The sequence below is a fragment of the Capricornis sumatraensis genome, chromosome 11 (genome assembly GCF_032405125.1).
Source record: "Capricornis sumatraensis isolate serow.1 chromosome 11, serow.2, whole genome shotgun sequence".
In the NCBI taxonomy this organism is placed as follows: domain Eukaryota; kingdom Metazoa; phylum Chordata; class Mammalia; order Artiodactyla; family Bovidae; genus Capricornis; species Capricornis sumatraensis.
The window spans coordinates 49659389-49676141 of record NC_091079.1 but is presented as its reverse complement, the minus strand read 5'-3'; the positions used below and the strand labels follow the sequence as shown (position 1 = coordinate 49676141).

Below are 16753 nucleotides of genomic sequence, written 5' to 3'. Positions count from 1 at the left end.
ATATCAGAACAATAGCCAGTGCCTATTAGAGACGAGTGTAGTGCCCACTTTTTTCAACACTTGCCACTTGTTACTGATGTACACACGCACATACTACACCTACACACCCTTCATAATGTTTCCCACACAATAAAAAATTTGTGTAAGATCAAGTTCCTTTTTTCCCCAATGCTTTTCTGCAACTTTCTTCTCAGAGCATTGTTCTCCCTCAATGTGTTAGCTAAGCCATCTGGAATTAAAGGGTATTTTTGGTAGAAATGCCATTCAGAGGTCCCTTTTGTCATCTACATGATCCTAGTTTCATCTGGGTCCCTGCTGCCTGTGAGTGTCTCAGCCAGGCTGGCAGAGGCACAGCAGTTGGAATGAGTATCATTCGCTGAGGGAGTTCAACCAGGAAAAGGAGAAGACATGGCGAGCTGGCTCAGAATCAGCTCCACTCCCGCTCCCTGAAGCAGCAGCCTGTCTCTGGAGGGGAGGGCTCTCAAATCCAGCCTGCAACAGAAGAGAACCTGCGTCAGAGGCAAAAGAGGCCAGTCCTTTCCAAGTTGGTCCAGTCCTTTTTCTATGGAGGAGAAAGGATGATAATAATTATATAGGACATAATTATTATTAGGGATGGAGAGCAAGCTCAGGTTATCTTGGCTATGGCCAAGAGCCATGAAAGGATTTCACACACAGGGATAAAAGTAATGCATGCAGTGGAGGAAAGTTCTAGGGAAAGAGTATAGGCTATTCTACTTTTTTTTAAGTCAACCTGTATATCATTTACTGAGATGAAAATCGCATTAAAACTTAACAGGAGTTTGGATTTAGAAAAGTCTAAGATAAAATCCTAAATTAAATGACTTTGCTACATCACATGACAATCTCTCCACTGCTAAATTAAGAATTTCTAAAAGCATGTGAAAAATACATAAGTAAATTTTGCAAAACTGTAGGTTTTGAGAAAGGATTCATTTCTCTAGGCAATAAAATCTAGTAACATAAACATTTCTAATGAGGTATCTTTTATAGAAACCAGACAAATCATAAGTTATGATTTTGAATCTAATCTCAAAAGTGAAATGTATCTATGATGTTTTGAGTTTAAAAAATAACAGTTTAGTAGAATCAGGGACACTCATAAAGAAGTCTTGCTGAAATGCAATGTGTTGTAAAAACACAAACTCCTTACGTGGAAGGTATGACACACAGTTCTTCCTAGGAGAAACACCAAACACAGACTAACTGATGACTTCACTGGTAAAGTGATCCTGTGAGATTAGAACGCTGCTGATACCAAAGCAATGAAGTAGGCACATGCATTCAACCCAGACGCCCAGGGTGATTTTTTGAAGCTGTTATATGATTGGACAACACCCGGCACAGGCAAAGCAGGACTTCAGTGAGTGTGTTGTTTTGTTGCCACTCAAAACAGTTTCAAGTGAAAAATGAGCACTTGTCTTACACTTTACCCGATTTTGCCCTAAATATATATTTGGGGGTAATGTTTCAAGTTCAGTAAAATTATCCAAAGTCCTTATGGCCTTAGGATTACCCTTCTCCTTGCCATGTTGCTCTCTGATAAAAAGTTAAGGGGGGCCATGAAATCATATTAGCCATGGAATCATATTATTTTTATTAGAATAAAACTGAAGCAGGTAGTTTTCTATAAAGGAATAGCTGAGACATCAAGTGTGACTGGGCTTCTTTTTAAAAAGGGTGTTATTAGATTCTATTGGTAACAGGCTAGCTACCTGAATGTCCTTGAAGTTAAGGTGGAATAAACATCATCTTGACAGAGGTCCATCTAGTCAAAGCTATGGTTTTTCCAGTGGTCATATATGGATGTCAGAGTTGGACTATAAAGAACGCTGAGCGCCGAAGAATTGCTGCTTTTGAACTGTGGACTGCAAGGAGATCCAAACAGTCAATCCTAAAGGAAATCAGTCCTGAATATTCATTGGAAGGACTGATACTGAAGCTGAAACTCCGATACTTTGGCCACCTGAGGCGAAGAACCAAGTCATTGGAAAAGACCCTGATGCTGGGAAGGACTGAGGGCAGGAGGAAGAGGGGACCACAGAGGATGAGATGGTTGGATGGCATCGCCAATGCAATAGACATGAGTTTGAGTAAACTCCAGGAGTTACTGATGGACAGGGAGGCCTGGAGTGCTGCAGTCCATGGGGTTGCAAAAGAGTCAGACAAGCAACTGAACTGACAGAACATGTTTATGCACACCAAACTCTTCTCGTCCCCATCAGAGTCACCTTACTCTCATGAATCCTAACAAAAAACCCAAGTGATCTGAGCACATCATTGATATGTAAAGACAGCACTTTTTTTCTAGCCATTCTGCATGAGCGAACAGTGAATTCTGCATAGATGAAGAGACCATCAGGCTTCACTGTGTAGCCTCTTTTTCTTGAAGACAACTTCTAATCTAGAGGAAACTTCTGTGACAGTTTTCCTGAAATATCTAAAGGGGTGAAACAAGTTGTGTAAGGTATAGTCTGTGTGGGATAGAATCTTTGTGACACTGTTGGAGGTGTGCAAGCTATTTGGATGGCTTTTGGAATTTGTATTTCTGTGCTTTTTTATATTCAAGACTAAAATCTGTGTGTTAGTCGTGTCCAACTCTGCGATCCCATGGACTTTAGTCCACCAGGCCCCTCTGTCCATGGAATTTCCCAGGCAAGAATACTGGAGTGGGTTGCCATGTCCTTCTCCAGGGGATCTTCCTGACCCATGGATTGAACCAGGCAGGTTCACATCTGATCTGAACCCAGGTCTCCTGCACTGCCAGCAGATTATTTACCATTTGAGCGACCCGGGAAGCCCAATGGAAAAATCTATCTTCCATTTAAAATGTTTTGGCAGTTAATAGCCTATAGCCTTCAAAACTTGGTATCAAATAGCTTACGTTCGCTGCTTTAACACCCTCACATTTCAGTCAGTTATTAGATTTTTCCTTCCAACAATATGGACAAATGCTATCTTTCAGAGAAGAAAGGCTGGTGCCAGAGCAGGGGCCAAGAGCAGAGATTATTCTGAGTATCTGTAGGTGATTACACTGTCTCCTTGGTCTTGTTTATGTGAACTTGAGGATCCCCAACCATCTCAGCAAGGAAGTTTTATGCAAAGAGGCTGAGCCTGGTTTCGAATCCCAGAATAACAATTCATTAGCAATACGACTCAGGCAAGACACTTAACCTCTCTGAGCCTTTTTTCTTCTCTTCTGTAAAACAGAGATGACACCCTATAACCTGCCTGCAAATGCAGGAGACATAAGAGACATGGGTTCAATCCTTGGGTCAGGAAATCCCCTAGAGGGCATGGCAACCCACTCCAGTATTCTTGCCTGGAGAATCCCCATGGACAGAGGAGCCTGGCAGGCCATGGTCCATACATCACAAAGAGTTGGACATGACTGAAGTGACTTAGCATGCATGCATCCTATCCCACAAGGCGATCAGAAGGACTGGATAAATAATGTACCTAAAGCACCTGCCGGAGAAGGCAATGGCACCCCACTCCAGTACTCTTGCCTGGAAAACGCCATGGACGGAGGAGCCTGGAAGGCTGCAGTCCATGGGGTTGCTAAGAGTCGGCACGACTGAGCAGCTTCACTTTCACTTTTCACTTTCATGCATTGGAGAAGGAAATGGCAACCCACTCCAGTGTTCTTGCCTGGAGAATCCCAGGGACAGGGGAGCCTGGTGGGCTGTCGTCTATGGTGTCGCACAGAGTCAGACATGACTGAAGCGACTCAGCAGCAGCAAAGCACTTGCATGTGACTTACTTATATTAAGTGCTTCATAAATGTCCATTTCCTTCCTTCCTTCCTTTCTTCTTTCTCATATTAGTGAAGAGGCTCCTCGGTCAGGGAGAATCACCTGGGGACTATTTGTGAGGAATGATTCACAACAGCCAGGACCCTCAGTAAAGAAAGACAGTTGTATTGGGGATGTTCATCTTTTCAGAACTGGACATCATGTATGTTTCAATTCTTTTAGCATGTTGTAATCATGACTATCCATCACCCAGTCCAGTGTATCTCCATGTGGCCCGACTTTAAATATGGCTCTCTCATAAAGGAAGAATGAGTTAAAATTTTAGAAATCTTTCTATAAGCACAGTCTATTCAATCATAGGTTCTTCCCAGGTGATGCCAGTGGTAAAAGAACCTGTCTGACAATGCAGGAGATGGAAGAGACACAGGTTTGATCCCTGTGTTGGGACGATCTCCTGGAGGAGGGCATCCCAACCCACTCCAATACTCTTGCCTGGAAAAATCCCATGGACAGAAGGGCCTGGCAGGCTACAGTCCATGGAGTCACAGAGAATTGGACATAACTGAGCATGCATGCATGCATTCAATCATAAGCAGACATTTTCCTTACAGCCTTCCCCAAGAGAACTTTATATATGCATTCCTTTCAATAGTTTTCCAAATGCTGGCTCTCCTTCATCACAGGAAGTGCTATTTCTTAGGAATACTGATGTCCCATGAATCTGAACAAAGGACAGAGAATGATAAGCACTGATCTTCTCTACCTGCTTTTGAGTTTGTCCTGAGTTGGAGTTTGGTCCAAGGTGCATGACAAAGGAAAGGGTTGTTCGTCCCATATTATTTCTAAATTTCACACATTTTCCTCAGGTAACAAATGAACAAACCTACAACCATCATTTAACACTGCTCTGTCAGCACGGGGCTTCAGATAAGTTAAGAAGTGTGAGTTTTAGTAATAAAATAAAACCAGGAGAGAGAATAGGGAGGCAGACTTTTCCCTCTCAACTGGGAGACCCAGTTCAGTGAAGATCCACAGAAGACCAGCAGAAGGGAGCGACACACCTTTGCTCAAAGGAAACACTATTTTTCTCAGATGAACTTGACCAGAAATTCTGGGTATTCATGAACCAGACTCAGTCAGAAACATAAAACCTTTTATTTTCCTTTGATTGCTTTGCTGCTATCAAATGTCCTTTAAAAGGGAATGAATGCAATGTCAGATTATGGTACTAGAGTATCTTTTCCCTGTACAGAAGGGGAGGGTCATGAGAGGCGCTGTTACTCAGGGCTGAGTGATGTGTGGGCAGCATCCTTCTCATGTTATCATCCAGCGCCATTTCTTGCTGATGGAGACTGAGGAGCATGCTTCTGTCAGAGGCTTGTGGGCATCCTGTCCCTGAGTACAGGACAGTTCCAGGCTATGGCCGGTGTTGGCTTGGCCTGAACTGTGCATGGTACTTTGAAAAAGACTCTAATTAGTTGCAGACATCAAGAATCAGGTGCAAAACATGGAGGAAAAAAAACTCTTGTCACTGTTGGTGGGAATGTAAAATGGTATAACAGAGCATCGCAGTTCCTCAAAATTTGAACATTGAATTACCATACAATCCAGCAATTCCATGTTTGGGTATATACCCCAAAGATCCGAAGGCAAGAACTCACACAGATGTTTGTACACTTATGTTTACAGTGGCACTATCGTGACAGCTAAGAGGAAGCAACTTGAGTGTCCATCAATGGGTAAGTAAACAAAATGTGGCCTATGCATGGAACGGGATAGTGTTCTTGTTGTTCAGTCTCTCAGTCGTGTCTGACTCTTTGCAACCCCACAGACTGCAGCATGCAGGCTTCCCTGTCCTTCATCATCTTCCCGAGCTTGCTCAAACTCATGTCCATTGAGTCAGTGATGCCATCCAACCATCTCATCCTCTGTCGCCTCCTTCTCCTCCTGCCCTCAATCTTTCCCAGCATCAGGGTCTTTTCCAATGAGTTGGTTCTTTGCATCAGGTGACCAAAGTATTGGCGCTTCAGCATCAGGCCTTCCAATGAATATTCAGGGTTGATTTCCTTTAGGATTGACTGTTTTGATCTTCTTGCAGTCCAAGGGACTCTCAAGAGTCTTCTCCAACACTACTCAATCTTAAAAAGAAAGGAAATTCTGACACCTGCTGCAACAGGGGTGAACCTTGAGGATGTTATGCTAAGTGAAATAAGCAAGTCACTAAAAGATACACTACCATCCCACTATCTACAGTCATCAAATTCATACAAACAGGAAGTAGAATGGTGCTTGCCAAGGGCTGCACCAATGGAAAGATGATGTTTAATGAATGTAGAGTTTCAGTTTTGCAAGTGAAAAAGTTCTGGAGATTGGTTGCATAATAGTGGGAATTTACTTAGTGATACTGGGCTTCCCAGGTGGTTCAGTGGTAAAGAATCTGTCTGCCAGTGCAGGAGATGCAGATTCGATGCCTGGGTTGGGAAGATCCCTGGGAGAAGGCAATGGCAATCCATCCAGTATTCTTGCCTGAGAAATCCCATGGACAGAGGAGCCTGGTGGATTCTAGTCCATGGGGTCACAGAAAAGACAGACATGACTTAGTGACTGAGCATGAGTGCCTTTACCTACAGGCAGCTTGGCCCACTTGATTGAACAAAATGAAACATGCTTTCCTGATATTTATGCTGGCATAAGTCAGGGTAGCCATGTTTATAAGAGGAATTACTTTTTGCTGGCCTAAAATAAAAGAGTGAGCTGTGCCAGGTCATGTGATGAGTGACCAGTGCTCTCAGGCTGCCTCTCAGCTTCCCAGGGCCTCCGTAATGTACCAGCCTCGGCCCTTCTCCAAATGGCCAGCTTCTGTAGCACCCACGATTCTGATCCGTTACCTTGTACCTGTCCCGTGTTCCATTCCCTCAGGCGTATCCAAGCGATATTAACTGATGAGATGAATTGCAACCAAGAGATTAATGGACGCTGACAGCTTCAGGTCCACTCCTGTGAGATACCACTTTACATAGAAATTGTCCTGCTTAGCCCTGCGGGCTGGCTGCTGTATGTATGTCAGTCACATGCCCGGCCAGGAAGGGGAGGGGGCCTGGCAGCGAGGAAACTGTCCAGACCCCACCCTTGGACCTCCCCCTCCACTCTGCCACTTCGAATGGCAATCACAGATTCTACTTGACGGAAGGGTCTGGTTACCACTGCATGTTAAAGGCTAGTCTTTCTGGGGCAATCCAAAGGAAGCTTTGGCCTTCTACAGTGAAAGCCATTTGCCTTAAAAGAATGAGGGTGGGAAGGGTAAGCCTTGACTGGAGGCTGCTGGGTGGGTGACCACCAGGGTCTGTCCTGCACCTGCTGGGCTGAGTCAGAGAGTCAGAGCCAGATGCTGGAAACAGGTGTGAGGGGGAATGCTGAGGGCAGGGTCAGAATGTTTATTCAGAAAGACTAAACCCCAGCACTGGCTTCTCCCTACTCAGCATTCCTGAACCTCGGGCCTCGGATAGCTTAAGCATCATGGATTCCAGGACAGCCAAGAGCCTGGGCCAGTCATCAAGGCCTGGGCAGTGCCTGGGACCTGGTCTGTGACTCACAGCCAAGAGCTTGAGCCCCAGAAACTCCGTTGGGCAGGTCTATCCTGGGCATTTCCGTCACAGGGATACAGTCTTTACTGCTCAGTGGCAGAGCAACTGAGGTCTATCAGGACTGCAGCACAGAGCTGTGAAAATACAGCACGCTCTCGGTGGATGCTTGAGAAAGGGTGAAGAAGACACACCCTGCCCTCCAACACAAGGAGCCCTGGAAGGAAAACATTCACTAAAGGGCATTTTTCCCCTGAGGAGAATTCACAGCTGTGAGCCCTGAGGGATGGGCGCAATGGATGGAGCTGATCTGGGGGCTTCACCACCTGTAGCTGCCTCCCTCTTGCTCAGTTAGGGAAGATCAGAAACCAGGCCTACGAAACAAGAAGAAATTAAATTCACCCCTTTTTCTTAACCTGGAGGAAGACGTCTGGTATACTGACTTTGGGCTGTTTCAAACACGGCCTCTAGGAATAGAGGGAGTTGGGGTGGGGGGCCGGAAGAAGTGAAAATGTCGATGTCACAGTTTTGCAGACATTAACAGCCAGCCTTCTTCTCAGGCATGGACCTGCCATTATGTGTCCAGCAGAGTGTGTGTGTGTGTGTGTTCTCAGCCTTTCTGAAAGGAGAGCTTTATTACAAAGCATGCTAATTAGATTATCAGTTCCTCACAGATAGGACTTCTTTGCCTTGTGTGAGGGAAACAATAGGTTTTCCTCAAGAGCAGAGCCATGGGAGGTCCAGTTCATGGACGAGAAAATGGGATGGTTGAGGAACTGGCTCAGAGTAACTCTAAAGATAAAATGCTGAGATCAGAACCCCACAGGGAAAAGAGGCAGCCAGAGCTGCTGAGCATGTGAGACAGGCTGACTGCACCCCCACAAGTCAGAGACAGGGAGGAGAGGGGTCAGCAACTGAAGGACCGGTGCTTTCTCACAAGGGGTGGAAGCCTAGAACTGACCTCTCTGTGCCAGTGTGTCACGAGGGGTGAGTCAACACAGAAAACCCTTGGTCACACTGTTTTTGCTTCAATCATATCAACCCTGATAAAGTGGGGATTCACCCACTTTCCCTAGATGTGCGTGTGACCTCCATTCTACTGCAGGCACGCACTCCGTGGTGGTGGACAAGGGGTCACTGGGCACCAGGCTCCCAGCTGCTCCATAATTTGGAGCAAGTCACTCATCCTCTGTGATCCTCTACTTAAAAATGAGGAAGTTTCATAATAACTGAATCACTTTGCTGTACAGCAGATGTTACCACCACTGTAAATCACTTATACTTCAATAACACTAATTTTATGAAAAAATAACAATAACAATATTAAATTTTTAAAATGAAGTAAAAAAATTCCTACTGTGCAGGGCTGTTGTGAGGTTTAAATGGGAGGATCTCTGAAAGAGCTTGCACAGGATAGAGCAACGTGCATGTTAGCTATGGCCTTTGCCACATGGCACTGGTTTGTCAGATGCTTTGAACAGTGGTGGATTTGTTCTTTGCTTTGTGGGTTCTAGTGGGGAAAAGGCATTTCATGGAAATCACTGAGATACATAAATAAAGGGAGAAAAATCCACAGGGTGTACAGCACTAATAAGGGCCTTAAGTTAAATCAGAATAACAAACATTAAAAAAATTACAGAAGTAAAACTCAAGTAGCTTTGTCATGACTGCTGCTGCTGCTAAGTCGCTTCAGTTGTGTCCGACTCTGTGCGACCCCATAGACGGCAGCCCACCAGGCTCCCCTGTCCCTGGGATTCTCCAGGCAAGAACACTGGAGTGGGTTGCCATTTCCTTCTCCAATGCATGAAAGTGAAAAGTGAAAGTGAAGTCGCTCAGTCATGTCTCTTAGCAACCCCATGGACTGCAGCCTACCAGGCTCCTCCATCCATGGAATTTTCCAGGCAAGAGTGCTGGAGTGGGGTGCCATTGTCTTCTCCACTGCTCACACGTAATTTACATTACATTTCCCTCTTAAAAACAGATACATCCATTCCAGCTTCCTATTAAAGTGACTTTTAGTAAGGAAGCTATTTGATCTTAAGAAATATAGCCTACAGTTTTAGTATAGTGTTTTTTTCTCTTCTAGTGTTAGTGGCTCAGTCATGTCTGACTCTTTGCGACCCCATGGACTGTAGCCCACCAGACTACTGTGTTCATGAGATCCTCCAGGCAAGAATACTGGAGTCAGTAGCCATTCCCTTCTCCAGGAGATCTTCCCAACCCAAGGACTGATCCCAGGTCTGCCGCATTACAGGCAGATTCTTTACTGTCTAAGTCACCAGGGAAGCCCCTTCTAGAAAAACCCCCAAATTGACACTTACTAGGATATCACTTTCCCAGCAGGGGGAAAAAAAAAGAAAACTGCAATTGCAGGATACAAATGAAAAAGCAATAATAATGTAATAGTCTCATTAAAACTTACTTTAAATAAAAGCCTTCCTCCAAAATTTTTTCTATGTAAAAATGCTTGCATTTCATTATCAGAACTTCTTATAACGTCCAGGACTATCAACTCCTGGATAATATGCAGTAAATGTAGGCCTGAGTGCTGATCATTTTTTCTCTATTTTTACCAAGTGAAATTCCAGCATAGTCAGGGTGCCTGGCTTAAAAGTGATTTGATTCATAAGCTTGAGTCTCCTAATTTGTATAACACAAGCAGTTGCTCTCAGTAGAGATTTCTGTTTGAAAATAATTTGACACCCTGAATCCCTCAATTAAATTTAGAGAACATAGTTAAATTTTCATTCATTTCAGTTTGTTTTGGAAAATTAAATAGATCATTTCAAAGAACATAGGACCTGTAGTCACACTCATGGGAAATCATATTCTTGGTCTACTGCTTTATTTTTTTAAACATTCTCTGATACCTTGTGAAATTAATCTCATGCAGGACAGAAGCTTTTGCCTCAGACATCGCTCACCACTGAGTCCCTAGTGGCAGGTGGACTTGACATTTACCCTTAAAATCAGACTGAATTATTTAGTCTCAAAGGTTATTTGCATGAAAATTATTTTATCTTTTTGCATGTGATATGTTGTGGGGGGGCTCCACATACCTGCTTTTCTTTGGAACACTGGCTACTGTTCATCCCAGTTTAAGAAAATATGGATATTTTCAAGGAGACTAAATCTTAGGTAGGGAAATTTTATAAGATCTCAGGCCTGGGGACACAGGTATTGGTTTCTGAGAGTCTAGGATATAAACCCTGGGCTTCAAGAAAAGAAGAGAATCTTGGCTAGTGGCATGTATCCTTCTTTCCCCCCTTCCTTTCTTCCTTCTTTACTTTCTTTCTTCTTTCCTTCCTTCTTCTAAGAAATGTTTTTTATTTTTCCCTGGAGGAGCACCTTTATAATCTCAAAGGGCAACATTTATGGAATGTGGGCTGGGAACTAAGATGGCCACGGGCTGGTGTTCCTTGGAGACAGTTCCTGCACAGGACTTGCCCTCCACACACTGCTTCTGCTGTTTTAGGGTAGAGAATCCAAAGGTGTGGGTCACCCACATTGTCCCTGATGCTCTGTCTCTGAAATCATGATATATTCTATAGGAAGCATCTGGTAATCCTCAGGACAGGAGGAAGGACCATCTGCACCTTTTTGTCAATCTTTGGGTGGGGAACCTTGTCAGCCAAGAGGACAAGCCTAGGGTTGGAAGGCCCTGGCCCATGCTGGGGGGCCCTCTGCAGTCCTGTGGAAACTGGTGTAGCCAGCACAAGGAGTGAACTGGGACAGAAACATGTCATTAAAATGCACAGACATCTTAGCTCATAAAGCGATTTACATCTACAGTAAAAATAGGGCCCCAAAGACCTTAATCATCCGATTGTAAAGTTGAGCCTAGTCACTTAAAAGCATCAGGCACCTCGGCTGTCAAGACCTTGCTCTACTAGGCCCTGCTGGTGGCTGTGGGAGGAAGGGGAGACAAGTGTGCTGGATTTAGGCTCTGAGTCTTCCTGTGGCCAGCTGTTTAGAACAGGTGAAGCTCTGTCAGTACCTTCCTCCTCCAGGCTACCCCCATATGCCCTCTAACTTTTCTACCCTACCTTAAAAAACAGTATATGTGAACCCATTCAAGCAGGCAGACACAAAGAGTTATTTTTTAACACTTTCCTTGGGATAAACTCTTCCAGAAAATATAACAATGCTAATTTAGGTACCTAAACAGAGTTTCAAAACACATAAGGCAAAACTGATAGAATTGCAAGGATAAATAGACAAATCCACAATTACAGTCAGAGATCTCAAAATTCCTCTCTTAGCAATTGATAACGGAGAAGGCAATGGCACCCCACTCCAGTACTCTTGCCTGGAAAATCCCCTGGACGGAGGAGCTTGGTAGGCTGCAGTCCATGGGGTCGCTAAGAGTCGGACACGACTGAGCAACTTCACTTTCACTTTTCACTTTCATGCATTGTTGAAGGAAATGGCAACCCACTCCAGTGTTCTTGTCTGGAGAATCCCAGGGACGGGGGAGCCTGGTGGGCTGCCGTCTATGGGGTCACACAGAGTCGGACACGACTGAAGCAACTTAGCAACAGCAGCAGCAATTGATAAAACAGGTACACAGGAAATCAGTGAGGATATAATGAACCTGAACAACACTCACTGACCTGATGGACATTCATAGAACATTCCACCCAGCAACAACAGAAAATACAAGGTTTTCAACTGCACATGGAACATTCACCAAGCTTAGTACATTTTAAAGAACTGGAAGCATATAGACAATATTCTCTCTCCACAATGAAATGAAACCAAAAATCAAACAGAAAGAAATCTGGAAAATCGTTATTATGGCTGATTCATGTCGTATGGCAGAAACAAGGCAACACTGTAAAGCAATTATCCTCCAATTAAAAAAGAAATCTGGAAAACCTCCATACAATGGAATACTACCCAGGAATATAAAGAAATGAGCTACTGATACATGCAACCAAATGGATGACTCAAGAACGATATGCCAAGTGAGAAAACCAGTCACAAAAGCCTATATATTTGATGTTTTCACCTATATGATCTTCTAGAACTGGTGAAACTATAATGACCAGTAAAACAGCAGCTGGGATGCCAGAAGGAGATTACCTGCAAAGGCACATGAGGATAGAAATACTCTATAGCTTTACTGTGGCCTGTGGCCACACAATGCTACATACCTGACAAAAACTACTGAACCTTACAATTAAAATAGGTAAATTTTTAAAAATCACACTATTTTTCATCTCTTCATTCATCTAATCTTCTATGACTACATTTACTGTGCACATTCTAAGTCCTTTGTTCTACTGGGCAATGAGGTCTAAGCACCAGTAGGTAGACTTCAGACCTGGATTTTATGGGGTTTATGGAATCTGAAAGGGTAATCACAGCTGTGTAAATTTTCAGCTAAACTGGTGTCCAGGAGATGTGGAGATAGTCTGGGAATTAGGGATTTGTGTAATAGCTTCAAGGCGAGAAATACATTTGGGGAAATGCAGTGGGCTATCTAAATCTATTATTATTACAGTTGCCAGAATGACTTCTCAGGCCTAAGTTCATAACTCTCCCAATGAAAATATCCTGAGACAATTTATAAGATTCCTAGTACCAGATTTTTCACTCTCTAATGTTGTGCAAATAGATGAATCCTTTCACCAAGTAGTTGTTTCATTTTCTTCATGAGAAAACTGAGGCTCAGAGAAATTAAGTGCCCAGAATTGGGACTGAACTGAAGTCCTTCCTCTTGATTTTACAGATCTTTCCTGAGCCCCAGGCCTTAGCACAGTTTCTACTCAACTTGCTTGTCTCTTTTCAGACTTGAGGAATGCACGGTGGAAAGTGGATATTCTAATCTTGCAGCTATGAATAGCTATGATATGGTAAAAGCTTTCAGGGTCCATGACAACTACAGCTTCGTGCTCTGGTGAAATATGTGAGCTGTGGTTCTTTACAGAGGCAGAAATGGCAGAGATTTTAATGTCAAAAACCCCATCTTCACAGCAACTGGCTCTCTGAGTGTGTGTGTCTGTATCTGTGTGTGTGGTGGCAGTGGGGCTGGGGTCCTCTAACCTTGAGGCAGCTGCCAGGGTCCAGCTCGAGTGTCAGCCAGAGCAGCTGCCAAGTTAATCTACCAAGCAGGGAGACATTTCCCTGGACATCCCTGTTCCCATCAAGTGGTTTGGACAAATTTCTCCAACCACGGTCTCTAAGCCTCACTGGGAAGGGTGAAGGGGAATGTGGAGGGGCTTTCATTGCTGTTGCTCCTGCTTCTGGAAAAATCTAATTGCCACACCTATTCCCAATATAAAACCTAGTTGTCCTGGTGGGCATGGGGGTGGAACCTGTGCTAACCCTCAGGTCTAGTTAGCATATAAGCAGTGTAGGAAGACAAGGACAATGGAGGAAGCAGAGTGGACCAGGAAACCTCCCTGGAGATGAGGCTCACAGAAGCTGCTTTTCAAGTGCAGCCACCTGATCACAGTGCGCTCCCCACTTATTATTGCCCTGTCTTCTGAGGTTGACTGGGGCACAGTGCAGTTTCTTAAAAAAATATTTAAAAATTAACACAGAAAAAAAAAATTAACACAGAAAATAGATCAGATATAATTGCCACCAAACTCTTTGTGCTGACTGAGAGTACAACAGGTAGGGTCTAAAAGGGTGGGGACTTTAAGGGTTGATTTTGCAGCTAAAGACCAGCCAATGTATAGGACCTTTGCACAGTGTGACACAGGCATGAATTCAAACCTTGCTGAGCAGTTAGTTTTCTTGGTGAACCAAGGTGGGGAAGGCAACAGTGTGCCTCTGATATAACAAAGAGCAGAATCCTGGGTCACCACCCATGCAGAGAGCCGGCATCTGGTTTTTGCCATCACCAGTTTCTAACATTTAATCTGCCCATGTCATTAGGTGAAGAGAGAATGTACATGCTATGGCATCAGAAATCACAGACAGCAAGAACAGGGTAGTTTTCACTGTGTGAATGGCCCTGAGGCAAGCATCAGGAAACATCTTCCTTCTTAAATGGATTGTGGTTCTGCTGATGGGGCTCAAGTGAGTTTACAGATTAGCAAGTGAGCCTGAGATGCTTCTGTCATTCAAAGGCCACCTCATATCCCAGGATGGGTTAAGAGAGGTAAGACCACCAGTGAATCAAGGAGAACCTGCGTGTCACATCCTAAATGTTCACAGAAAGACTAACGAAATTTGAAATTCTAACAAGCTAACTAACTTTGCGTTGCATGCCTAGTTGCTCAGTCATATCTGACTCTTTGTGACCCTGTGGACTGTAGCCTGCCAGGCTCCTCTGTCCAAGCAATTTTCCAGGCAAGAATACTGGAGCACGTTGCCATTTCCTAGTCCAAGGGAACTTCCCGACCCAGGGATCGAACCTGGGTCTCCTGCATTGCAGGCAGATTCTTTACCCTCTGAGCCACCAAGGAAGCCTTGTTTATCCCACAATATAATTAAGTAAGAGCTGTAACCACCTTATATAGAGCCTGTTTAAATATACCAATTTATATACCTTTATCTAAATTCTGCCAACTTCTATACCTTTAACTTTAGTTTTCATAGGGACTTTGCATTGGACAAATATCTAGTGAGCTGAGTTCTGAGGCAGTGAAGGTGAACCAGGCCTGCAAAACCTTCACAGGGATGGAGAATCTGATGCTGTGGTGAGGTCTCTATTAATCTGTCCCTACCCCCTTTCAGGCAGGGATCAAAGAATGGTCCTCCATCATAAGCAGGTGTCCTTCTCTAGGTGAAAGGCTCTTTCTCAAACACCAAGAACTACCCCAGGTTCTTGGCAGTAATGAAAGTCAATTCACCATACCCTCCACCCACAACCCCACCCCCCTGCCTCACCCTCACGACAGGCATGTGAAAACAGCATCCATGACATGGGCTCCAATGGACAGCAGACAAGAAGCATGACTTCCCCTGCAGCCTCAGAGAAGTGTTACAAGGACATATGGCAACAAAGTCCCAAACCTGAACTCTCAGAATAGAAACTGAACTCTTCAGACAATTATTCAGATCCACAATTATTCAGGATATTCCAATTATGCACAGACTTTTCTCTCCCTCCCCATTGCCCCACTGAGCCCATGACCGATAACTTCCTCCCCCTGTTGTTCATTACAAATGACAGGAGGAAGAGTTATGCCCTTGAGCTGATGAAGACACTCAGAACATTCTAGAATACACAAGTTATGACTGACTATTAGACACTGGGGTAGGTGCCACTCACACAGTTATAGGCATGACAGGGACCCATGGGGAGCCTACTGCCATCGCTGAGTAGACAGCTAATGAGGCAGAAAGGAGCTATGAGGGGAACTTCCAGGAGAGTCAGTGTCAACCCGGGAAAAGTCAGCAAGCCAGAAATAGCTGAGCCCTTTCAGCTCCAGTCACCCTGGATCACTTCTGAGCTACAGGCACAGGGAGCTGGGTCTCCGGTCCAGCAGAGTCATTTACTCAAAAGTACGTGGGGTTTAAATCTTTAAATATGATTCATGAAGCTGATAATATTCAAAAGATTATGAAAGGAGTAAGACGGTTAGTCCCTAAACCCACTAACAGTCATCAAGAAAAGGCTTGACTATGAGACACCATACCAAAAATAATATACTGTCTGTTGGCTTTATGACTTTTCTTTAGTTCTAATTTGTTATAGCCAGTAGATGAACATTGGCCCTCTGGCTCCTTATCTGGTCAGATCTCACTTGGCCGAAATGCCCCCATGTGACTGCGCCTGGGCTCCCCTCTCTTAGGAGAGACACTGTGGACTCTGAGGGTGCAAAGAGAACCAGAAGTCACCTGGTCTACCTGCCCACCAAAGCAGTTACCTGCCCACCTGGGCTCCTCTCTGGTGAGGCAGATGATATGCTGCTACTGAACTGATGGAAACCTGCATAGTCCTGTATGAGGCCTTTGCTGGTCATCCATCTAAGAGCAGACTATTCATAGCATTCTGGACACCTTTGGAAAATGGCCTCCTCTAATGGCTGTTCTGCCTGGAGAATCCCATGGACAGAGGAGCCTGGTGGGCTACAGTCCATGGGGTCACAAAGAGTCAGACAGGACTGAGTGACTAACACTTTCAATGGCTATTATGGAGGGTCCACTCCCACTGGATTACTGAATAATTGCCCAATGAGTCTCGTTCTGAGTCAGGATCCCCTTCCATGCAGGATTAGATGATGGAGTGATTCTCTTCAGGAAGGGGCTGTGAGGCCACGAGTAGTGCTTGGGAACTTGGGTCTTTTTAGATTGGCAGAGCCTCAGAATTGGGGGAGAAATTCATCTCTGGGCCTACAGAAGAAAAACATTATTGAAGAGCTACATGAGATGTTAGTCAAGGGAAAAGAAAAGATTTCCTACCCATTAAAGTAAAAATCAAGCATTGAATCTGAC

General features: G+C 44.4%; 1 protein-coding gene across 3 annotated transcripts in view; it reads right to left on the bottom strand.

Moving 5' to 3' along the window:
• Positions 1-369: 369 nt before the first annotated feature.
• Positions 370-16753, bottom strand: part of TRIM55 (tripartite motif containing 55) — a 46279-nt gene continuing 29895 nt past the window's right edge. For all 3 annotated transcript variants that reach the window (XM_068983735.1, XM_068983736.1, XM_068983737.1), the window contains one exon: positions 370-492. In XM_068983735.1, coding sequence (XP_068839836.1) covers positions 370-492 — 123 coding nt within the window. The remainder of the gene's footprint in view (positions 493-16753) is intronic.